Source organism: Aspergillus heteromorphus (genome assembly GCF_003184545.1).
Source record: "Aspergillus heteromorphus CBS 117.55 chromosome Unknown BO70scaffold_1, whole genome shotgun sequence".
Lineage (NCBI taxonomy): Eukaryota > Fungi > Ascomycota > Eurotiomycetes > Eurotiales > Aspergillaceae > Aspergillus > Aspergillus heteromorphus.
In genome coordinates this window covers 2152394-2174581 of record NW_020290406.1, presented here as the reverse complement: position 1 = coordinate 2174581, position 22188 = coordinate 2152394, and the positions used below count along the sequence as shown (strand labels likewise).

General features: G+C 54.6%; 7 protein-coding genes across 7 annotated transcripts; 2 read left to right on the top strand and 5 right to left on the bottom strand.

The window, feature by feature from the left end:
• Positions 1 to 666: 666 nt before the first annotated feature.
• pex6 (AAA family ATPase peroxin 6) lies at positions 667 to 5627 on the bottom strand. The gene is made up of 3 exons (XM_025547675.1): positions 5241 to 5627; positions 1422 to 5169; positions 667 to 1359 (listed from the first exon to the last, which is right to left on the bottom strand). The coding sequence occupies exons 1-3, from the start codon at positions 5428 to 5430 to the stop codon at positions 879 to 881; spliced, it is 4419 nt and encodes a 1472-aa protein (XP_025404425.1). The 5' UTR covers positions 5431 to 5627; the 3' UTR covers positions 667 to 878.
• A 3663-nt stretch (positions 5628 to 9290) lies between these two features.
• On the top strand, positions 9291 to 11724 carry ace1 (putative C2H2 transcription factor (Ace1); the record flags this gene model as incomplete). The annotated part of the gene is made up of 5 exons (XM_025544583.1): positions 9291 to 9816; positions 9881 to 10140; positions 10192 to 10397; positions 10448 to 10720; positions 10767 to 11724. The coding sequence occupies 5 exons, from the start codon at positions 9291 to 9293 to the stop codon at positions 11722 to 11724; spliced, it is 2223 nt and encodes a 740-aa protein (XP_025404424.1).
• A 1517-nt stretch (positions 11725 to 13241) lies between these two features.
• BO70DRAFT_402925 (uncharacterized protein) lies at positions 13242 to 13930 on the bottom strand (the record flags this gene model as incomplete). The annotated part of the gene is made up of 1 exon (XM_025547025.1): positions 13242 to 13930. A coding segment is annotated over one exon (462 nt), but the record flags the coding sequence as incomplete, so codon positions are not given.
• Position 13931: 1 nt separating this feature from the next.
• BO70DRAFT_16561 (uncharacterized protein) lies at positions 13932 to 14445 on the bottom strand. Its single transcript, XM_025538326.1, has one exon. It carries the CDS (start codon positions 14308 to 14310, stop codon positions 13993 to 13995), a length of 318 nt encoding a protein of 105 aa, XP_025404422.1. The 5' UTR covers positions 14311 to 14445; the 3' UTR covers positions 13932 to 13992.
• On the bottom strand, positions 14385 to 15483 carry BO70DRAFT_16574 (COG1/VPS51 family protein). Its single transcript, XM_025538327.1, has one exon. It carries the CDS (start codon positions 15399 to 15401, stop codon positions 14532 to 14534), a length of 870 nt encoding a protein of 289 aa, XP_025404421.1. The 5' UTR covers positions 15402 to 15483; the 3' UTR covers positions 14385 to 14531.
• Positions 15484 to 15634: 151 nt separating this feature from the next.
• BO70DRAFT_392070 (OB fold domain-containing protein) lies at positions 15635 to 16366 on the top strand (the record flags this gene model as incomplete). The annotated part of the gene is made up of 1 exon (XM_025546259.1): positions 15635 to 16366. One exon carries the CDS (start codon positions 15635 to 15637, stop codon positions 16364 to 16366), a length of 732 nt encoding a protein of 243 aa, XP_025404420.1.
• On the bottom strand, positions 16184 to 20948 carry BO70DRAFT_376312 (SKI complex subunit tetratricopeptide repeat protein SKI3). The gene is made up of 3 exons (XM_025545122.1): positions 20805 to 20948; positions 20521 to 20721; positions 16184 to 20456 (listed from the first exon to the last, which is right to left on the bottom strand). Exons 1-3 carry the CDS (start codon positions 20918 to 20920, stop codon positions 16502 to 16504), a joined length of 4272 nt encoding a protein of 1423 aa, XP_025404419.1. The 5' UTR covers positions 20921 to 20948; the 3' UTR covers positions 16184 to 16501.
• Positions 20949 to 22188: the final 1240 nt, after the last annotated feature.

Here is a 22188-nt window from a genome sequence, read left to right as displayed (position 1 = left end):
CCTGGCCGGTGATAAGAATTCCCCTGCTGCCCCCTGATTCGCTCCGGGCGCCGAGCGCCATCGCCGACTCCCAATCAGAGCCCGGGCGGTGGGTGATCTGCTGGGCGGACCCCACGCAGCTAACCGCATCCGGGGGGAACGGAGACGAAGCTTATTTGCCCGGTGAGCCCGTGAAACATCAACGCCAGATAAGCGCCCTCGCGGTCCTGCAGGCATGATGGCAAGTGGCGAGCATTAGGGGATTACTTGACTCACCTCATGCCCTACACCGGTTTATCACCTCTGATAAGAGATACCCTTCCATGCTTTCCGAGATACTATTAGATACACAGTACGCAGTAGCCAGTCATAATCATCAGTTGGTCTGTCAGACAATATGAATCGCTAAGCAATAATTAAGGTGGCCAGCGGACCACGCCTCCTACGCTGTCTAGGCCGCTCCGGGTTAGTCGGGGAGGTTAATTCCCGGCGTGGAATTGGATCGGGTCTCGACTGCGAACAACTCTAATTTGCTACCGCGTACTCCGTACATCTATCTATCTACTGTGTACGGAGTACCCTGCGGCTAATTCTTCCCAGGTACTGCTGCTGTGTACAGTACTCCTGCAGAGCACGAATCTACAGTCGAAAGTATTACGCAGGATCTGATCGGCACCAGAAAAGATGGTCACATGATTGCATTGATTAGGTTATCGGGTCGCTTCACGTGGCATGCAGTCATGGTAGTAGTAGGTTAGTAGGTAGTCAGTCATATGTATATATGTACACCAGCCCTTGCAAATGTTCCTATACACGTCGTCCTCGTCCGTTCACGACATCAATCATCACGAGCTCCCCCGGAGCCTCGGAGCAGTCTCTCTCCACAGGGATCCGCCGGTCTAGGCGAGATGGTCGGTCCGGACAATATATTCTTCATCGCCCCCATTGACAATTCCGTCGTCTTCCTCCTCCCCAACATCATCGTAGCCGCGAGACATGCCTCGGTCAGCAGTAGGCCCGTCCAGGGAGGAATCAGAATCTCCATTCTGGATCGACATGAGCTTGTTCTTCGCCGTGCCTCCCGACCCCGCAGGGTTCTTCCCTTTCCCCTTGCTACTGGTCGACTGCCCACTGGCGCTGCGGCCCAGGGGCGGAATGGGCTTCCCTTTCCCCTTCCCGACATTCAGATCACCATTATTCACCGGTCCGTCCATACTGAAGTCGAAATGATCCCCAACGTTAAGACCTTCGAGGGCATCCGCGATGGTCCGTGGAGCCAGGTGCTGGGATGTCGAGTTCCCATTGCTGGACTCTTGCTTTTGTTTGTCGACGGATTCGAACGACTGGCGGATCCGCTCGAAGTGTTCCAGTTCCTTGGCACTGCAAACCGTTAGAGAAAAAGAGCGGGCAGGGTAGGGGAAAGTGTTACCACTATGGCTTACCTAACACTCGGAACAAGTTCATCCTGTGCCTCTTGGAAATCATCCTCGGTAACCGTCACGGCCACATCATCCGGCGTGGCCAGGTGATCGAAGAAGTATGCAGTGCTGATGGGCTCTCCGGGGAGCTGCTTGATCTTCTCGTCGACGGCCGTGGCTTTGCGCGTGATGGCTTTAAGCATGGCATCCGAACACAAGGCGTACAGGTCGGCACCCGTGTAGGTCAGGGGCAGCCGGTCGGCAACCCGGCTCAGCGACACTTCGGGGTCAAGGGCGAACTTCCGCGTCAGGGCTTCCAAGATCGTGGATTGCTTCTCGTGGGTGTCGGACACTCCGAGGTAGAGCATCTTGTCGAACCGACCAGGTCGAAGAAGTGCCGTGTCCAGCAGATCGGGACGGTTGGTGGCACCAATAACAAACACCCCGCCGCTGTTCTCTTCACCACCATTCATGCCGTCCAATTCTGCGAGCAGCTGACTTACAATACGGTCCATGACACCGCCACTGTCCCCTTGGTTTCCTCTCTTCGGCGCAACGGAGTCCAACTCGTCAAAGAACACAACACAAGGCCGGGCATCCCGAGCACGTTGGAAGACCCGACGGACATTCGCCTCGGACTCACCAATGTACATGTTGAGCAGCTCAGGTCCTTTAACGGAGAAGAAGTTCAGCGAAAACTCAGTCGCAATAGCCTTGGCGAGCAGTGTCTTGCCGGTTCCTGGAGGGCCGTAGAACAGTATACCACTCCGTTTCTTCATGCCTTTAGCGAACAGCTCGGGTCGTTCAAGAGGTAGCTGAATGGTTTCGATAAGGGCGTCCTTGACGTTTGTCAGACCACCCACATCGTCCCAGCTGACGTTAGGGATTTTCGGTGCGCCAATCGAATCGGCGAAGTTCTTCCTCGCAGCATCAACGGCAGCATCGAAATCAATCTTGGTGACTCCGCGAGCTGCCTCCCCGCCGGATACAAGTATATCCCTGACGCTGACCTTCTGTCCTGCGCTCTTGCTTGCTGTCTCCGCCAGCTTCTCGAGACGCGCGGCCCGCGCCGCCGCGGCTCGTTCGACAACATCCACCAAATCCCCAGCAACAAGGGCTGCGGTCTTCAAAGCCACCGTTCCCAAATCAACATCCGGCGAAGTCTTGATGCCGCGTTCAGAGACAGCATTGCGAAGAATACCTTCGCGCTCCTTTTCCTCCGGAGCAGTCATTTCAAATTCGTGCGTAAACATGCTACGAATGCCTTCGGGGATCTGCTCGACGTCTGTCGTAGTCGCAATCACAACTCGTGCATCAGCCACGATCTCGGCCATAGCTGAGACAATCCGATCTGCAGTCAAGACCTCGATATGCTTGATGAGGAGCGCGGTGCACTCCGGTCCACAGTGGAAAGCACGATCTGCTCTTGCCTTCAGGTATGCTTCAGTCTTCACGTCGCCGCCGTTCGCACCGCCCTCCGTCAGAATGTCATACGCGTCGATAGGAAATGTATGCAGGCCAATATCAGCACAAGCCCGCGTTGCAACAGTCGCCTTTCCAATGTGTCTCTGTTGCGATTGTAGAAGTATAACGACGGGTTTCATGCCAAGCTGGATCGCGCGAGGACTAGTTGCCACTGACATTAGGTCTCGGATGCGTTGTTGTAGCGGAGATATAAACGACTGTGGTGTTTCAGTGATAAGGCCATGGGGAGTCGGAGTATCAACGGCTGCTTTTGGAACAGCCTTGACGCCGAGCCAATACTCCCATTCATTATCCATGGTTCCCGGGACTTTCCTCACATCGCTACCAGCTTGCACCATCCTTGTAGTGGCCGAGTCAATAACAGCCACACCTCCCCATTGGTTTTCACCCGCTTCGTCTTGTTCGTTGGATAGGTTAGGGATGACCTGGCCAACGCGAAACCAGGCGACTCCAACTTTCTTCGACGAAGCGTGATCGGGATTGGCAACTTGGCCTAATCTAGCAGTCAAGTCTTCATCTAAAGCGCCATTCTCACCGGCAGTCGTTCCAGAGAAAACAGTTCTGCCGAGGCCCTCGTCAACGCTGATTCCCACAAGGTCTCCGCCTTTGAGGAGTCGTCGTCGGGATTCAAAGTACTGTTTGAGACCAGCAAACAGAGCCGGTTGAAGAACACGATCCATCGAGAGAGGGGTGGAGACTTTGAGCAAGGTTACTTCCTTTGCTAAGGGGGGGTTTCGGATAGTGCTCGACTTCACTTGATGTAGCAGACCAGGCTTGGTTACGTTAGTGGCAACGAAATTCATCGGAGAGATTCGCAGGTACTTCGGGTTGTAAAGGTTGTTAAGAAGCAATGGAGGGGCGAAGACCGAAGGAGTCAAGCGCGCCGGGTTGCGTTGGGAGATACTCGAGCGTCGCTCGCCAGTTTGATTGATCGAATACCGAGGCTTAGCGGACGGAAGGCCAGGTAGCCCGTATATCTTGACAGCGCGCCAGTCTCCAGAGTCTTCTTCTTGCTCATTAAAACTTCCAAGCTTGATTGAGGCGAACATGTTGAGCTGCGGCTCATCTGTAGCCTCAATCCGAACCCAATCGCCAGAGAAACAGCCAACCTTTGCCAGTGTACTGATATCCACAAAGATGAATGACTCTACATCATCATCGTCCCTCGGTCGAGGATGCAAAAGATCACTTGGAACCCTGCGAAGTAGACTTTCCGCCTTGAAGACCTTGCCGCCGCTTGTCCGGCCAGGACGCATTGTTGCAGAGGTGAAATTGGATGCCACGGAGCCCGGCGTATGGGTCCCGTCCGCCCGTCGGCCCCCTGCCCGAGGCGTAGCAGCAGTCATCGCAGACATCATACCCGACGGGGGCTGGGGAAGTTCAGGAGCAGTAAGGGAGATCATATCATCCAGAGAGTCATCAGACGTATCACTCGCATTTCCTCCGGAACCCTCAGTCTCCGACTCGTCCGCTGTCGTTGTACCTTCGACCTCCGTGCTACTCTCGACGGGTTTATCTTCCGCGGCAGAGTAAAACTGCTCGTTGGAAGTGTCGTCAGCCTCGTCTTCCGCGACTTGCTTCAAAAGACCCGAGCTCGACCGTAGGGTCCGTTGTGCCCGGTGGCCTTGGGGTCTTGCTTGGACCAGAACCACTTTAGTGGTCGGCATCAGAAGCCCCTGGGACACGGGTTCACAGAATGAAATGCGCGCGGGTGGGGATGGAGCATAGGTAATGGGATGCGGAGGTAAAGGAAGTGGCAGTAAATCCCCCGCATGCACCACCTTCTCAGCCCCGAGAGCCTGCCTTACAGCAGCCGTCAGTCTATCTTCAGCATCTGCGGCCGCCTTCTTGGAGTATTTCTTCGTCTCGACGCCCTTTCCTCCCTTTGTCCACGGTCCGTTAGACCCGTTCTGGTTCGAGGTAAAGCCCCCGCCGAACTTGTTCTGGATATCATCGTGGTTTCGAAGAAGGTTCCGCTCCACATTCACATAGATCGTATCCAATGGCAGGGGCTCGACATCCAACAGCCGTATCTCAATAGCGCGCTGTGTCTGTAGATTATGGCGGGTGGGGTCGAGTTTGCTCAAGGTATCGACGAATGGTTGTAGGGATGCTGCCGACTGTGGGACAAGAACCGTCGAATGGGGGATTGGCGATTTATTGGAGCGATCATGGGACGGTGAACGGACCGGGATGATAGTCCAAGCCAGATCCTCGACCGCATTGTAACCCGGCAGGTACGGCGAGATGGCGATGTAATATACCTCATTCTTATCCCGACGACCATCTAGAGGCACAAGCAAAGTATAACACGTCAGCGGGGCAGTTTCGCTCTCGGGACGTTCCATTTCCACTCACCGGTCAAGCTGGAATGTTGGAAGAGGTCTCCGGCCAGATCATCGGACACAACACCGACATTGCCGTGGAGCTGGGGATCGAGAGAAAGGCGGGCAGATATAGGCACCCGATTGCGCGTTCGCCGTCTCACAGCATTGCGTCTCCGCCGCTTGGGTTGGTCTGAGTTGGAGGTGTGGTGGTCAAGGTCCATGATCGAGGAGCGCGGCGCGGCTGTGCTCAAATGCCGTGGGTTGGGCGGGGAGTGGTTCTATCTGCCGCGGTATCCGGGTGGGAAGAGAGAAGAGATGAGGAATTAGTATGGCAGGGTTGAAGCGGATAAATTGATCGTGTTCCTCTTCCAAAAGCGACCAAGGAAACGGGAGAAGGGAAGGAGGGAGCAAGAGAGATGGGGTAGGGGGGGGTAGAGGGGGTAGGAAGCAGAACCGCGGAGACTGCGATCGGCTGCGGTTGCTTGGAGAAAGTCCGGGGAGGAGAGCGAGGAGGAGCTGCTCGGCACCGCCCGCTCGTTCTGCCCCCTTCGCGGTGCCGAGGTTCGTCTCACCTGACCCGGTCGCATCCTCCGCCTGCTTTTGCGGCCATCTATGGATTCGATTCTTATCTGCAATCACTCCTCTGGAACGATATATTGGCCATGCTATCCAGTGACTCCCGCACCATCCAGCTCCAGTTTCCATTTCCTTCATCCACACATGGACAGTAGGTCCATATCCTCTCCTCTATTGCATCTTCTGCATGAACTATTCACCCATCATGGTCTTGGCAGGTAAAATCCCAAATGGGAAGTCATACTATCTACCCAGCCACGCCTCAATCGTTTGGGGATATCAACAGATAAGCCTCACCGCTATACTTACCGCCTCAATGCCAATTTCGTCAACCTCGAAGCTATACCAAACATCCCACCGTCGCTGAAACCGAAGACCTCAGAGGTAGACCGACACAAGTCCGTCTTACCCATGAGCCGGGCCAATACAAGCATTGTACTCTGGGTACGGACAACTCAGGCATATAGAGACGCGCAAGCTGAATGATACTTGCTGAGTCGTCGTCATCACGATGAAACTGTTTCAGAGACAGACTGTGTCTTGCCAACGTCTCCTCCAATCTCAGTGTTTGATAGGGTGTCCGACCGTTCCTTGTCTCTTCATGATTGATTACCATACTTTTGACACTTTTGGCTATATCGCTCAAGCGGCATGTGGCTGTGACTGACCCCAACAGCAGATGTCCAGATTTTCCCGACTAATCGTGAATGAGATCCCCGAGGTTACCTGACATATGACTTATCAATTGAAGTCAGGCCCAGACGGGGGATTGATTGGCGTCTCTTAGAATTATTCACATGACTCATTTAAAAAAAAAAAAAAAAAACCCTCGGTTCCATACAATCTACCCTCGATCGGGCGTAATGTTGTCTGGGACTGAAGGATACAGATTGTTAGACCAAATAAAGTTGTTTTGGTAGGTAGTACCTCTGTGTCTCCGTGTCTTGTGGCAGGGGAGCAGTGGATGCTTCCTCATGCCAGGTCCTGACCCGAGGTTCACAGAAAATCCCCAGCCATAGAATCTGACCGGAGTAAGTATATGATCAAGCAACAACAAAATTCACGAATGTTGTAAGCGACAGGCCTGGTTCACCGGTTGAGCCCCATCAATTCCAAGCTAGGCAGTTGAAAAGAGGTCACGCAAAAGGGCGAATGGTCTGCTGTCAAACTGGCTGCTAAGATTAGATGCCAACTACTTTGCTGCAGAGCAGAACCCACTTGGACATGTGCCTAACTAACTAGCCAACTACTAGATACCTTGTTGCAGTCCAAATAAAGCACTGATTGAGATCTTGACAAACAGAGTGCCTCATCCTTCTGCAGCGGAATTGTGCTGCCTTCGATAGCAGAGTAGATAGACACACGGCACGGTGAGTTTTTAGAACCGTCTGGAATAGGCAGCCCACTTAATGCCCGGCGTATTAAACCATTAAAGTTTCCGAAACCAGCAGCGTTTTGGCCTTGGACAAAAAGAGAAAAAAAAAAAAAAAAAAACGGAAGGGTTGGGATTACTCTGGGATTCGCTGTTGAGTTGTGTAGTTTGTGGCGCAGCGGACAGCCAACTTACTGTGTAGAGAAGGATGTGCCACCACTGCTTTGCACTGAACTGTTGGTCATCAAGGACTCCCAAGGTATCCGAGCTCCCGAGCTAGACACTGAAACACCGAGAAAAAATCCCTCTAAAAGCACGAGCTTGACGCCTCATCTCCTATGTGCTACTTCGGATACAAGAGACCAGGCCGAGAATCGATGCTCGTCACCAGCAACCGCGTCAGACAAGTCAACAGCCCTATCTGGGATGCAGGGAGACAGCGTCAGTGAACCAGTCCCACTGGTGTAAATAATTGGCCGCCGTCCGGATGTACGCGGTTAGGGCCGTCCAATGATCAGGGCTGTTAGCGGTTGCCATGCAGCTCATCGTCACCGCGATGAGGCTCATCCAAGAGCACCCAGGGGCCTACGAGTGGCAGGAGTTCCAAGGAAGAAGAATACTTACTCTAACGAAGTACCGTGACAAGGCTACGTGGGTGGCTACGAGGCCTGCGACGATTGGGCCAAGAACATCGCGCCTGTCAAAAAGAAGGTGCTTAAGGGCGGATAGACACAGTAGACAGGCCCAATAATGCTCTGTCGGCCAAGGTCAATGCGAGCCAGTCTCCTGCTCTTTGCCTGGGCGCCGTGCCGGACGGAGTCCGTACAGGGGACATGGGGGGACCTTGCTCAGTTAGTAGTTATCATATGATGACAGTAAGCCGACGGTGGCCTCGTGATTGGCTGGCCCGGCTGCTGGCATCTGTCGTAAGACTGAGCGTGATTAGAAATACGGAGAACGGTCGGCTAAAAGATGAGATGCTGTCTGGGTCTCTGAGATGGAAGCAAGGCGAGAGATGCGGGCTGCGTCCGTGAGTGGTTCGCCCGGAGGGAGTTTACCCCCGTGCTGCCGTACTCGTACTTTGTAGATGAAAAGGGAAGAGAGAGGAGGTGGAAGGTGGAAAGGTTAAAGGCTCTGGACTACTTTACTCCAGCAGAGTGTTCGTGACCCCCGTTGGTCTCTATTTTCGGCAGTGCCGGAGCCCCCCACTTGCCAACCCCTGAAATCTGAATGGCCGCCCCCAGCAGCAGTGGATCCCAGTCGGCGCGGAGAACGGGACTCAACGGCCCCGACCACGGGTGAATTACCAGCCGGGCAGTACCAGAGAGTACTGGGACCGTCAGGCAGAGCAATACAGCGATAAACTGGTCGTATGTAGTTAGTACGCTGTTACCGCCAGGACGGCCGAAGGGAACCGTGGTGGTGGGGCGATGCGAGGGCCCTCCGCCCAATCGCCGCCCCGAGTCCCTCCTGGGCCTTGCCCGTCCGGGCCTAGCTCGTCTCGTCTATCAGGCAGACATCCAAGACGACTCAGCCCGGATGAACAGCCTCAGTCTTCCCTTACCTTCCCAAGTTCCATGATCCATACTTGACCCCATTCTCTCCTGCCACCGACAACCTGCCATCTCCGCTATCGCGTCCGTCCTTCGCCCTTCGCCCACCCCCCCCATCCCCCATCCGGCTGTGTCGCTTCGAGATCATCTCCATCGCTGGAAAACATAGAGTTGCAGCAGGTCACGAAAAGGGTGACTACTTCCGCCAGAGTCGGCCACGGGGCATCCCGTCACCTTCCCCCCTTCTCCCTATTCCACCGAGGCCCCCTCCCTCATCGAGCGATCGTCTCCCCCGTCTCTCGGCATCCTGGCTCTTGACCACAGTAAGTCTGTCACGTAGAGCCTAGTTCTTGCGATTCTCCGCCTTCCTGGACTCCTTTCTCGTCTCTTCTTGCCAAGGTCAACAATAATCTGACGCTCCTCGAGAATCATCCACCGACCGATACGTCACTGGGATTGCATCACCAGTCCACAGCCAACCCATCGCCATTGAGTTTCCGTCCGTAACTATACCAAACAATACCGGCGAATCCCTCCGTTCTCTGCAAGTCTCGACAACATTGCCGCCTACTCGCCAATAATGATCGCATCGCATCAGCCCGAAAAGATGAAATCCCAAAACCCCCGCCGTGGGCGGGTGATCAACACACCACCTTCTCTGTCCTCGCCAGACCTTCACCTGTCAGTCCGGTTGCCTTTCCGTTTGAAGAAGGGAGAGACCTTCCACTCCACAAGCCCGTCCGATCGTGACTCGTCGCCCGTATCGCTTTCACCCCGCCGTTCGTCCACCTCCCCGGGAGCTCTGCAGGCCTTTCAAGCTGGTCAGGAGCGTATGGCCAAGATCCTGAGTCGCCTGGATCTGAACTCTACAAAAGCGCCTGCCTTTGATGATTATGACGATTTTCCGGTTCCCAAGGGTAGCTTGAAGGCCCTTGTTGAAAAGTCACAGGTTGAAAAGTCACAGCCGCGTAAAGATGACCTAAACAAAGACAAACCATCCCCACCAAAGGAATCCACCGAAAAGACTAGAAATGTGCACTGTCACCCTTCAGACAGTGGCCTAGGAACATCCGTCAGTAGCTGCCAAACCGCATCTTCACAAAAAGGTGGGTTTCTATCAATTTCATCTTTCATCTCTTTCAAAGCAGGCTGGTCTGATCCTGGTTGCAGTGAAAGTTGGTCCTTTGTCTCAGGACCGGTCGCAAGCTACCACCGGCTCTATTAATGCAGTTGAAACTGAAACCACCCCGGAGCACAAGCTCGGCCTGGGTACTTGCCTAGAGATCGAGAGACGCATCCTTACTCCCCTGCTTGGACAGGATACTTGCAAGCCGTTCCATCATCTTGTCGAAAGTGCTCGCGAGCAGATTGCGGGGGAAAAGATTCGCACTCTCCGTGATCTTGAAAAGGCACTGCTTTACGTCGCGGCTGTAAGTCGACTTGCAAAATCGACAACTTAATGTTGCTTACCAGTTCAACAGGACGTCGAGGTAGAAATTGGCTCATACTACCAATTCTGCAGTTCTACGATCTTGTGCCTGCATGAGACATACACCCACGTGAACCCACGGGATTTGTGTCTGCCCGCCGACAAGCCTTACAGCAACTCTTACTTCCTTGATCTTACCGCCCAGGTTCATCGCTTCAAGACCATGCGGGACGAGGCCCGTAAGAACAAGAAGGACATGTAAGTCTTCGCCGCTTGTATGGAAACGGGCTGGGGGCTGATTATTTTAGGGAGCCACAATTGATTCTCGAGGGCGGCCTGAGTGCCACCGGGCGTCCCCTTGAGCTTGTTGCTCAGAAGGATGGGGAGTCTATCTCCTTGCAGACCGGGAAGCCGTTTGATGAACTTGCCCCTCCCTTGTTCAAGCGTACCCTAAGCCTTGGGGACGGGGACGAGGGAGCCAGACGGTCTATGGCTCGCCGCAAGAAGAACGCACCCCCGATGAACATCAACACGAAGTGCTCTCACTGCGATAAGATTTTCCAGAGGCCGTGTGACCTGACGTAAGTCGTCTGAAGTCGCTGGTTCAATATCCGCTAACTGTTACAGGAAACACGAGAAAACGCACTCGCGCCCCTTCAAGTGCCCTTTCGAGGGTTGCAAATACTATGATCTTGGATGGCCCACCGAGAAAGAAAACGAGCGTCACATCAACGACCGTCACTCGACGACACCTCGCATGTACGCGTGCACATTCGGCGGCTGTGCCTACAAGTCCAAGAGAGAGAGCAACTGCAAGCAGCACATGGAAAAGGCCCACGGTTGGAACTATGTGCGTGCGAAAAACAACGGTCGCAATGGCAAGCGGCGGGCCACCCCGGTCGGTGCCAGTCCAGACCAAGACAGTTCGGTTGAGTCGAGTCCGGCGCAGTCGAGCCCCGATCAAATGGGTTCTGTTCCCCTCGCCCCGGCTCAGATGGCTTCCCTTCATCAGGGTTCAACCCAGATGAACCCGCTCCAGATGAGTCCGGACCAGCTCAATCTGCTGCAGATGAACGCCGACCATATGAGCCCGCTTCAACTCAGTCCCGATCACCTGAGCCCGCTTCATATGGGTTCCGACCGTGCGAGTCCCGTCGAGATGAATGCCCTCCAGATGAGCCCGGACCGAGGAAGCTCGGTTCAAATGAGCCCACCTCAAGTGAGCCCTGCCCAACTGAGCACTCCTGCGACCGGCCCCCTCCAGTCGCCAACCGGATATGTGAACAACTACTCGCAAGGCCAGATGTTCCAGCTGCAGGATCCCTACACACAGCTCAAGAACGAGGACTGCGTTCTGTACACTGACAATGATTTCGCGCCATACAACAACGGAGCTAATGACTTCTTCGAGGACGCCTCGTTCGGGTATGGCGAGCATCTGTACCAAACCGCCCAGATGGACATTGGTGGTATGGGTGGCTTTTGCGAGGAGGCTTTCATGAACAGCAATCTGCTCTGGGACGGCAACCTGACGGATGAGGGCATGTTCATTCTCAACCAGGCAACCAACATGCCTCCATTCTAAACAGCGCATTCCGTTTGCGGTCGAGATGCCGGGCAGTCTCGTTCGTCGGCTTTTGCCTTTCAGTCCCTCGTTTTGCCATGGTGTTGTCATTTTAGCGGATTTAGGATTGGTGTTTTTTTTTTTTCATTTTCACCAAAAGAACGGCCGCTCTTTTTTCTTTTTTTTTTTTCGCCTACGGCTACCTACAGCAGTAGTCTGGTCTTCTCTTCTTCACATTCCTGTTCATTCTAGGTGTATGTTATCATGTGGGGATAGATTGCCCTCTCACTAGTCACGATCATAGTCGAGAGCCTTCCGAAGCGCAACCCCCCGCCTTTTTTTTTTTTTTTTTTCTTTTTCTTTTCTTTCTTTTCTTTTTCCCCTCTAGGATGGGTGCATCCCCTCTTGCGTGAGCGAGTCCAAAGGCGCAATACTTGGTTAGGACAGAATATTAAATTCATGAGAATGAAATACATTTATTTGCCATTTCTCAGCTTCTATCAGTGATGAAATTGTGTAATCCGTATCTCTAGGAAGACTTGCTATGGAACTTTATACCAAGATGGCTCGGGTCTTTGGGCATTGCTCTTTGTCTGCGTGACTTGGGGGAGTGTACTCACCACGTACGCTAATAGTAAGTATGCTATTCCCATCGTCGTCAAGGATGTCTGAAAGAGACCAACCAACCAATGCAGCACCGCATGGCATCTAGATGGTTTCATCTTCTATCCAGGTATCCAAAGGTAGCCAAAAAAAAAAAAAAAAAAAAAAAAAAAACCCCCAGAACCCCAGTGATCAAGAGCAGGTAACCCGTCTTTTTGGCTCTTTCAGTCTAGAGTACTTAGATTCAGGATTATACGAACTCTGCTACGCGTGAATCCTCCGTGAGGGTGGAGAGATACTTAGATAGGTAGGGAGGTAGGTAGCTCGCGCGAGATATATACCCAAGTTGAGCGGCTCGAAAGGGAATGTCAGAGGCCGTCCTGAAGGCAGGCAGTAAAAGTCAGGAAAATCGGGCCTTAAGGAGTTCCGTTCCGTCTCTGGTTTCATGAGGACTTGAAACCCCCGTGCGGGATGAGCTGCATAATCGTCGGAAAGTCGTCCAGTGCAGGAGGAATTGATCGGGTTGGCGAGACAGAAGCCCACGCTCTCTCGGAAGCTTCTGAAGCGAATAACGTGGAGGGCTATATGATCAGACGAGGCAAAGAGAGGCAAGCCCCATCTGTTCATTCTGGGCTGCGGTGCTCTGTAGGGACATTTCATCCCCAGCGTTTGCCTTTTGAGTCTATATTTTGATGCTGCCTCTCACAGATTGGGGACTCTGTATAGTTGGGGTGGTGTATATCAGCAGGGCAGTCAGAAGATCGGGACTCTTCAAGTTTGCCTGGGGTGGTTGAGGGTCCGGTGGGGCATTTTTATTACTATATGAGTAGTAGGTAAACGATCGGTTTCCGGTGGCTTATATTTATGTCATGAGTGATGGTAATATGATGGGGTCATTTGCGGAAGGGGCAAGAGCTGAAGGATATATGTTGATACCGTGTTCATGCATTTTGTACTAGAGGGGAGGGAATAGTAATGTTTTGGACATGAGATCTCTCTCCATTTGACCTTAAGAGGCACATAGACAGACCCACCGGTTTGTTGACCACTTAGGGCAAGCAAACGCAGCTATCAAACAGGATGAGAGGCTGGAAGAAGACGGAGAAGACAGGAGAGGGAGAGGCTAGTTTATATAGTATGCCAGTCCGTCTCTGGTCGTCATTCACCGGACGCAGTGATACATCATCCCAGTCAATTCCTGTTTTTCACCATCCTCATCACCATCACCATCACCATGTCTGAACAACAAGCACCAACACCAACACCAACGCCCACCCCCATCACCACCCCCTGGATCTACGTCTCCCACCCAAACCCAGACCCAACCCAACGGAACTGGATGCTGTTTGTTACCCCGGATTGCGTGGATGAGTATTGGGCGAGGGTGGTGCGGGGGACGGTAGGAGGGGGGGAGGGGGAGTTGGGGTTTGGGGCGAAGGTTGTTACCATGTCTGTTGTTCCTTCTTCTTCTTCTTCTTCTTCTTCTTCTGGTGGTAGTGGTGGTAGTCGTGGGGATGGTGGTACTATTGGTGGGGAGGAAACACAGCAGGGAAGGCGAGGTTGATTGCAATCTATACGAGAGATTATGAGGGAGGAGGGTGTTGAAGCGGATGGGCGAGTTGGGGCTGGTGAAGTCTGGCGAACGCCCGATTTATTACAAGTGTGATGCGTATACGCATCTGGAGATCATGGGGAATAATCCGTATGGGTTGAGGGCGAGTTTGTTTTCGAGTCGCGATGTGGGGATGGGATAGTGCTGAGTGCTGACTGCTGAGTGAGTGGGAGTGGTTTGGGTTCTGGTTCTGCGGGTTGGTCTGGATTGGTGTGGTTATGATTATGATGATGATTATGTACATGGATAGGTGAGGTGCTTGTCCGTTTGGGGGTTGGCTTGTTGGCTCGGAGAGGCGCAGTGCTGTGTGTGTATCTTCGATAGCGTTGTATCTTGACAATAGCACGGCAAGCTGACTGACTGGCTCGAGATGCAGATTGTGGCAGTCTCATGGCAGCAGTCTGTCTTCGTTGGACGCGTGGTGTGTCCGGTAGATTATACCAGAGCTGTCCAATGCCGGATCAAGCCGACTTGTAGGACGAGCTGCCACAGCATGCAGTCAGCACGCATCATGCCTTGCAGACATCATCGTCGTCCGTCGTAGAGTTGTCCATCCGAGACTGCTTCCAGTCTACACGAACACGGTTCAAAAGCGAAAAAGCATCGCCATCCTTCAAGAATAATCTTCCTCCTGACTCTCCATCACCTTCTCACACGCCTCCCTTACCTCCACAACCCCCTTAACCCCCTCCCACTTATCCAACAACGCGCAGACCTCCTCCCAATCCTTCTCCGCCTCAGCCTCCTTCCCCTCGTCAAGCAAGCTCTCCAACCTCCCCGGCGCTGCCAAAACCCACTGCACGGTCTGCCGTTCCGCTCGTCTACGCTCAGACCCATCACTCGCCTTGGCCTCCTTCATCCGACGCTGCTGTTCCTCGCCCTCCTGGATCAGCCCGCCGGCCGTCTCGGCCACGAACGCAATTGCCGGCCCCAGCGTCTTGGTCATGGTCAACGGCGCGCCCCGATCATCCATGCTGCGGCGCATCTTGCCGATTGTCTCCACCGCCCGGATCAGTTTCGAGTAGTTATCGTAGACTAGGGCTTTGCGTTCGCTGTCCAGCGTGCGGATGTCCCCGACGAGGGTGTTTTCCGCTTTGAGCACGGTGGAGAGGGAGGAGGTCGCGAGGAGGTGGTTGACGTAGCGCTGCGGGTCGAAGTCCGGGCTGTCGAGCTCGGTTCCGGTCGTTACGACGGAGGGGCTGGTCAGGTCGCCTGCCTCGGTGATGGTGTGTCGGGATACGCTGCGGGACCGTCGGCCGGCTGTGGGATCGATGGCCGCGGACGGCTTCAGGTTGTAGTAGTCTCGGAGGGCGGCGCGGTTGCGTCGGGGATGGAGAGACGGGGAGACGGCGCGGGCGGTGGTGGGCGTCGACGAGGCGCTGAGGCCGGCGGTGTCGAAGGACGGGCGGTGCGAGGAGGTCGGGGTCGGGGAGTGGGCGCGCGAGGAGGCGATTGAGGGACGGGGGGAGGAGAGGGTCGACATGGTGGGAAGGGGGGGGTGTAGAATTGGACGATGAGCGGAGACAGGGAGGGACAGCCAGATGGTGAGTTGGAGAAAGCCAGAGTTGGGGAGAGAGTAGAGAGGAGAGAGGAGAGACAGATAACTAAGGAGAGGATGAGGTCAGGTGGTCCGTTCCCCGGATTTGCTCCGCATCCGCCCGTTGTTTTTCAAGCTTCAAGCTTCAACCACCACCATCAAGTCTACAGCCATCCACAATGACAACCCCCCAATCGCAAATCTCCACACATCTCCAAACCAACAAATCGCTCCACGTCTCCCCAACCTGGCTCCACAGCTTCATCACCTCCTCCACGACGCTCCAACGCAACACCCCCCTCTCAGCACTAACCCAAACGGCGCTCTTCCGGATCCTGGCCTCCGACTTCCGCGACTCCCTCACAACATCGACCCCCTCATCCCTCCTCCCAGCCGACATCTTCGACCCGACGGTGCAAGAACGCCGCCTCCCGGGCCCGGTAGCCGTCCAGGTCCTCGACATCGAAGACATCGGGACGAGTCTCTGGAGCCAGGTGGAGGCGATCGAGCGGGTGGCGCGCGGGGAGGCGATCCGAGGACGGGAGATCGTGCGGACGGTGAACGTGGGCGAGGAGGGTGAGGATGGGGGTGTGGCGAGGGGGCCCGATACTGCGGCTGGAGGTACGAGTCCTGGGCCGCATCGGTTGATTTTGCAGGATGCGGCGGGGACGAGGGCCGTGGGGGTGGAGGTGAGGAGGGTGAGTGGGGTGGCGTTGAACAGGATGGCTATTGGGGCGAAGATGGTGTTGCGGAATGTGACGGTCGCGAGGGGGATGGTGCTGCTCACGCCGGAGTGTGTGACGCTGCTTGGGGGGAAGATTGAGGCGTTGGATCAGGCGTGGAGGGAGGCGAGGAAGGCCAAGTTGTTGGCTAGGATTACGGCGGGGCCGAATGGGCAGAATGGGCAGTAGGGAGATGAGGATGGTGATGGTATGGTATGGTATGTTCAACGTCTTCGTGATTCGTTGCTTTCTAATATGTTCTGTCTAGTTTGGCTATATGAAACAGACAGCTATGTATGTATGTATGCATGCGCAGCACACGGCCTAGCTGGTCGTCGAGACCGCGTGGCTCAACCCCTCCCACCCGCTCTGCTTCCACGGCGCAACCATGATCGACCGCAGGGCGTCGCTGGCCTTTCCGGTCTGCGAGTATGCCGCGGAGAGATCGGCGGCGTCCAAGCGGCTGCGGGGAGGAATGCTCTTCAGCGCCCTCTTGGTGGCCATCTCGGCAGGGTACAGCTCCTGTGTGGCGGCCGACAATTCCACCCAGCCCTGGGCTTCGTACGGCGCCCTCATCACCGCTGCCGTGGCCTCTCCGACTCGTCGGATTTCCTCGGGGGCCCCAGAGTTGTCCGAGTATCCCAAGGTCGACACGGCGGTCGAGAGCTTGATCAGCTTGCCCCGCTCGTGGATCTCGATGTCATCTCTCGTGATCATGTTCCGAAGATCAGACTCCACCGCCTCAATGGCGTCCTTGTCATCATCCAGGAGGGCAACAGCCCCCAGGAGCGTGACGGCACCGATATGATCCGGATGTTCCTCGACACAATCGAAGAGTTGCTGGCGAGCCACAGCGCGCTCCTCCTCTCCGCCCTTGGCCCACAGCACCTGTGCAAGAAGGCACACCACTTCCGGTGCGTTGTCGGCTTCCTGAAGCGCATCACGGAACATGTCAATGGCGCTGTCCATCGACTTCAAGTAGTAGTGCGCCAGGCCGGCTGTCAGATGGGCGGACAGGCGCAGTTTCCGGTTCGTCTCGGGGTCGAACTTCTCCGCATCCTCTTCCCCGGACAGCATGAGCGCCGTTTCTGCCTTCTCCGCCGCTTCTTCAAACTCATGGCGTGCCAGCAGAACACGCGCGATGTCCGCATTCGCCTGTGCAAACCGGGAAAGCGAGGACGTGGATTCGGTCACTTCGTATTCCGCCTCCATGCCCGAGCAGACTGTCCGCAAACTGGATTCGGCGTCGGCATACTCGCCAATTCTTTCGGCCAGAAGCGAAGAAAGATGGACAAATGGCAGGTCGAATGGGTCTTGGCTGGACAGCTGGTGCAGTGCAAAGAAGGGCTGGATGAGCTGCGATATCTCGTTCGACAGTGACGAATCGGACAGGAGGTGGTCGAACAAGCTCATGCTATACTGCTTCTTGGACAAGCTTGACGAGGATTTGGAGATATCAAAAGCATGCTCGAAAAGGCCCCTGGCTTCCTGGGGATCTCCGAACAAAAGGGCCAGAAGGCCTTGGCCAACCCAAGCCTGCGAGTAGTCGGGGTCGGTTGACTGCGCCCGGGTGAAGGCCTCGTTGGCAAGCTGGATGTCATTATGAATGAGATAGAGCGTTCCCAGATTCGTCCAAACCTGCGCGCTTCGGTCATTGAGGTGAAGACTCCGCACGAATGCATGCTGTGCGACCTTCGGGCTCATACTCGTAGTCACAACTCCAAGTGCGTTCCAGAACTCGGAGTTTCCGGCTTCGAGTTCAATGGCCCGCTTGAAACAGCGCATGGCCGCCTTGAGGAATCTGCGCGACTGCTTTTTACTCTCCACGGTCGAGGTTGCGTCCACACACCGGTAAGCTCTATATTCTGCCCAACCAAGGTTGTACCAAGCTACAGCTTGGGCATGGCTGTCCCGCAGTGAAACCTGTATGGCACGCTTGTACGCCAAAATCGCGGCATAGAGACATTGGTTTGACGGGGTAGAGCTCTCATCGGCTGTCAGCGATGACAAGTAGTCCTGGCCAATGTTGTCAACCTCTGTCATGATATCCAAGGCCGTAGGTTCAAGTTGGGTCGCGAGCAGGGCTTGCAGCTCATTGATCGGCAGCCGGCCTGCCTTCGATTTAACGTAAGAAAAGAGGGCGCAGGCGTCTCCAATGCCCTTCCACAGGTTAAAAACATCTACTCTTTCAAGAGCGAGTGAGTTCGCCACCAAGATAGCTTTGTGTCCCAGCTCAATGCAGTCGTTAATAAGTCCCAATTCCAAACTCTTCCAAGCACTCTCCGTAAGCGTCTGTAGTAGCGCAATGGCCACTCCAAATTCGTTTGGTCGGACCTGCAAGACATCTTCGTATCTTGCAATAGCATCGTCGAACTCGCCAAGCTCCCGCTTGACGTTGGCCAGCATGTATCTGGCGAACCAGATCTGCTCTTTATCGGAGCTGGAGAGCGTGTTTTCCAACTGCTGCGCGTGCTCGAATGCCTTGGTAGCGGCGATGAATCGACCGGAATGGTGATAGCTCTCACCCAAACCAACCCACGAATGATAGTCATTCGGGGAGATTCTCAGCGCCGCCTGGAAGGAGACAATACTCTTCGGGTACTGCTGCTTATTAATTTGCACTGTGCCCAAAGCTGCGTAGGGCCAGCTATAGCCCTTGCGCTTCGAGCCGGGGGCGGGCTTAGCCTTTCCTGAATCGACAACACGCTGGGACACGGCCTCGACGAGATCCCATTCCCTTTGGTCGGCAAATGCTTTAGCAAGTCTTTCAGCGGCCTCGATTTCCGAGGCGGAGAGTTCGAACGCCTTGTGGAAACACCGGCGCGCCCGCGTCTTGTCTTTCTTGTAATCCGCATAGTAGAACCCAAGGCTGGTATACGGGGGTGCGAAGTTCAGATTGGACTGGATGGACGCGAGGAAGCTGGCGTAGGCGCCACTGCGGTCCTTGCGCGCGGCCGGTGAAGGGTCGATCTCCCACTGGCAGTATCCCACGCGGTACAGGATATCGGCCTTGAATTCCTTGTTCTCGGTGCGCGCCTCCTGGAGTTCCGCCAACACATCCTGGAGCCCGTCGAGACCAGACGCAAGGTCGCCATTGAGCGCTCGACACCACGAGAGCTCCCCGCGAACCTTGATATTCGATGGGTCTCGCTCCAGTGCGCGCTGAAGGAAGTTGACAGCTTCCGGGTAATCTTCGTCAACTTTAAGGATCAAACCAATACCCAGCAGGCAGCTTGTCGCCGTTGGCTTCCTCGTCAGAATCTCTTCGAAGATGCGCTTTGCCTCGGGGTGGTGTCGTGGAGACTGGTAGTAGATGAGCGAGTTTGCAAGCATTATGTTGAAGCAATCGGTGGTGTTTGTGCAATCAATCCCAGTTCTGCGAACCAAGTCTTGGATATTTCGTAGTCCCTTGCGACAGACATCCACGGTGCTGTCGTATTCTTCAAGCGATAGGTAAAGCTTGCTCACGATGCGATGTGCGACGATGGAATCAGAGGATGCTTCCAGACCTTCCACCATCAGGAGCAGATTATCGGGAACAGAGAGTTCGTTGTTCTCGCCGTTGCTGTTCTCCACTTCCTCGTCATCCTTTGCCAATTCCTTATCCTTAGCCTCCTTGGATTTCTTGGTCTCCTTCGGGAACGGAGATAGGTCGCTGGCCAGGAAGCCCTTAAGGAGCTTGGAGAGACCATCCTCTGGGAAGAATTCGATGAAGTCGTCCAGAAACACGCGATCCCACTCCGAGAACTCCTGGATATCCTGCCACTCGAGGACCATCTTCCACGCCAGCTCGAACGGATGCTTGATGATGACCATCTCACGAGCAGCCTGCAAGACTTCTGCGCGCTTGGCGTCCTTTTCATCCGCGGGGAGAACGGAGAGGGTGTCGTTTGCCCGTCGCAGCAACTTCTCCTCATAGGTGCGGCGGACCTGGTCGTCATGAGACCAGTCCACAATACCACGGTATAGAGGCTCCAGCTCGCTCCGCTTGAAAGCCTCCCTCTTGACCTCCAGGGTGACCTGATCAATCTTTGCACCCAGCCGGGTCCGGCGTTCTCCAATTTCCCGGTTGATGAATTCCTTCTCCTCCGCTTCGGTCATTTCGATCAGGCGGAGATAGGTGTGCGCGGGATGGGGCACTCTCCCTTCCATGAAGTTGTAGAGCGGACATGACGGCAGGTGTAATTCGAGGGCTTTCTTATATTGCAGGCGGGAACCGTTCTTCTTCGCGAAACCGACGAACTTGTCGACGAGGTCTTGGCAGCGGTGCTTGTCATCTCTGAGCTCCGTTAGCGGTGGAGAGGGGTAGCTTGGGGGAGAAGAGGGGAAAGAGGGCGACGCACGCTTCAGCGAACAACAGGCCCAGACCGATGACTGCCTCGCGATAGGATTCGAGCTTCTGGGCTCCCTGCTTCTCGTATAGGTTGATGAGACCCTGCCAGGCGGTCTTGTCGTTGTCCTTGACACGGATTGCTGCACGGTAGGCCTTTTCAGCATCGACGTTCTTGTTGAGCTTGTCCAAGGAGAGACCAAGGAAGACGTTTCTGTGAATGGGACGGGATGTTAGACAGCGCGCACTGGTCGGGGTGGTTGGGGGGGGGGTATCGGGATGGTCGGGGTCACCCACGCATGGTAGATCTGAGGGTCCTGGAGGACGATGGCCTTGGCCTTCTCGGCGGCCAGCTCGAAATCCTTGGCGTCGAGCGCAGCGCGCACCGCCTTGAGAGCGGACTTACTGGACATGCTAGGACAATTGCTTCATGGCCTGGCCTGGAGCGGCGGGTGGACAGCAGGAAGAGGCGCGGAGAGTTGAGCCGGTTGAGAAAAGGCCGGCAGGCTGTGTGGGGAAGGAAGCCCGAGCGGGTACAGGCAACGTCACTGGTTCCTCCCGCTTATCCTCTTGAACACATAGGATGGATAACCATCCAGCATGATTCATCCTATATCTACTCCTAGTAGAACTCAGGAGAGACACTTGCCTATCCTAACCGATGAAGAAGAGCATTCAACCGTTTTCCCCTGCCAACTGGCCAGTCCCTTTCACCGATGGCAGGGAATGGACATGTCCAGAAAATACATATATTCCAAAGAGAAAGAGGCCCATGGACGCCACCTTGCTCTGCTGTTGTTGTCTTTGATTTAGTTGAAGAGATCTGACACCCCATGTGGGAAAAAAAAAAAAGGCTAGAGCCGTATCTAACCATCTGTTTACCTCCGTTACCTAGGTAGTGTTCCTAAATAAACATTCACATTTTCACTACATAGTAGTACTACCTTGGTGAATAGAGAGACCTCTAATAGGACCGCTGTCAAGTTCTAGGCAATGCAAAAATCCACCTTACCCCACGAGCATATGAGGTGTAGTATGAGGTGTTTGTATCAGACCAGACAGAATACTAGCCATTACTAAGCCATGATATATTTCTTTGTTGTTGCACTTGGTGATTGACTGTAAGAGTAGTAGTCTATTGTTAGTAGTGGAGAGAAGATCAACCCCAATCATACTGAGAGTATCTACTAACTACTCGTCGTAGTACTCGTAAGCTAGATATAGACACCTAACAGAATCAGGAAGGGGCGACCGAATCGAGATGAATAGACTGATTAGGAAGGCGGGCGTGGCTTATCGATAGTGGAAGCGGTGAGGGAATGAATGAGCTGTTGGTTGTGGTGATTGGAGCGGGAGGCCGTGGAAAATTGCAGGAGACGGAGACTGAGCTATTTATCTTTCTCTCTTTCTTTCTTTCTTTCTGATCCCAAGACCAAGCAAGCATTATTGTCCCTCTCCTTCTTCCTCTCCCTCCCTTTTCTGCCTCTCCCGCCTCTCACATATCATATCACATAGCTTCCGGCCCCCAGCAAAGGAAGCAATCCTCCCCCCTCCCCCTCCCCCTCCCCCTCCCCCTCCCTCTCCTCTCCCGTTGACAACCACCCGCGCGCATACCTTAATCCCAAACACCCCATAAACCCTTTCTTAGGCAGAAACTCCCCCCATCCCCCAGCAGCGCGGC

Bases quoted from the DNA above. Each gene is read 5' to 3' on its own strand.
- BO70DRAFT_16574 (XM_025538327.1), bottom strand. From the start codon at position 15,401: ATGTCGACCCTCTCCTCCCCCCGTCCCTCAATCGCCTCCTCGCGCGCC.
- BO70DRAFT_376312 (XM_025545122.1), bottom strand. From the start codon at position 20,920: ATGTCCAGTAAGTCCGCTCTCAAGGCGGTGCGCGCTGCGCTCGACGCC. The intron at 20,722-20,804 runs GTGGGTGACCCC...TCCCATTCACAG, and splicing joins GACCCTCAGATCTACCATGC to AAACGTCTTCCTTGGTCTCT. The intron at 20,457-20,520 runs GTGCGTCGCCCT...AACGGAGCTCAG, and splicing joins GGCCTGTTGTTCGCTGAAGC to AGATGACAAGCACCGCTGCC.
- pex6 (XM_025547675.1), bottom strand. From the start codon at position 5,430: ATGGACCTTGACCACCACACCTCCAACTCAGACCAACCCAAGCGGCGG. The intron at 5,170-5,240 runs GTGAGTGGAAAT...TTGTGCCTCTAG, and splicing joins CCAACATTCCAGCTTGACCG to ATGGTCGTCGGGATAAGAAT. The intron at 1,360-1,421 runs GTAAGCCATAGT...AACGGTTTGCAG, and splicing joins GAACTTGTTCCGAGTGTTAG to TGCCAAGGAACTGGAACACT.
- BO70DRAFT_16561 (XM_025538326.1), bottom strand. From the start codon at position 14,310: ATGAGACTGCCACAATCTGCATCTCGAGCCAGTCAGTCAGCTTGCCGT.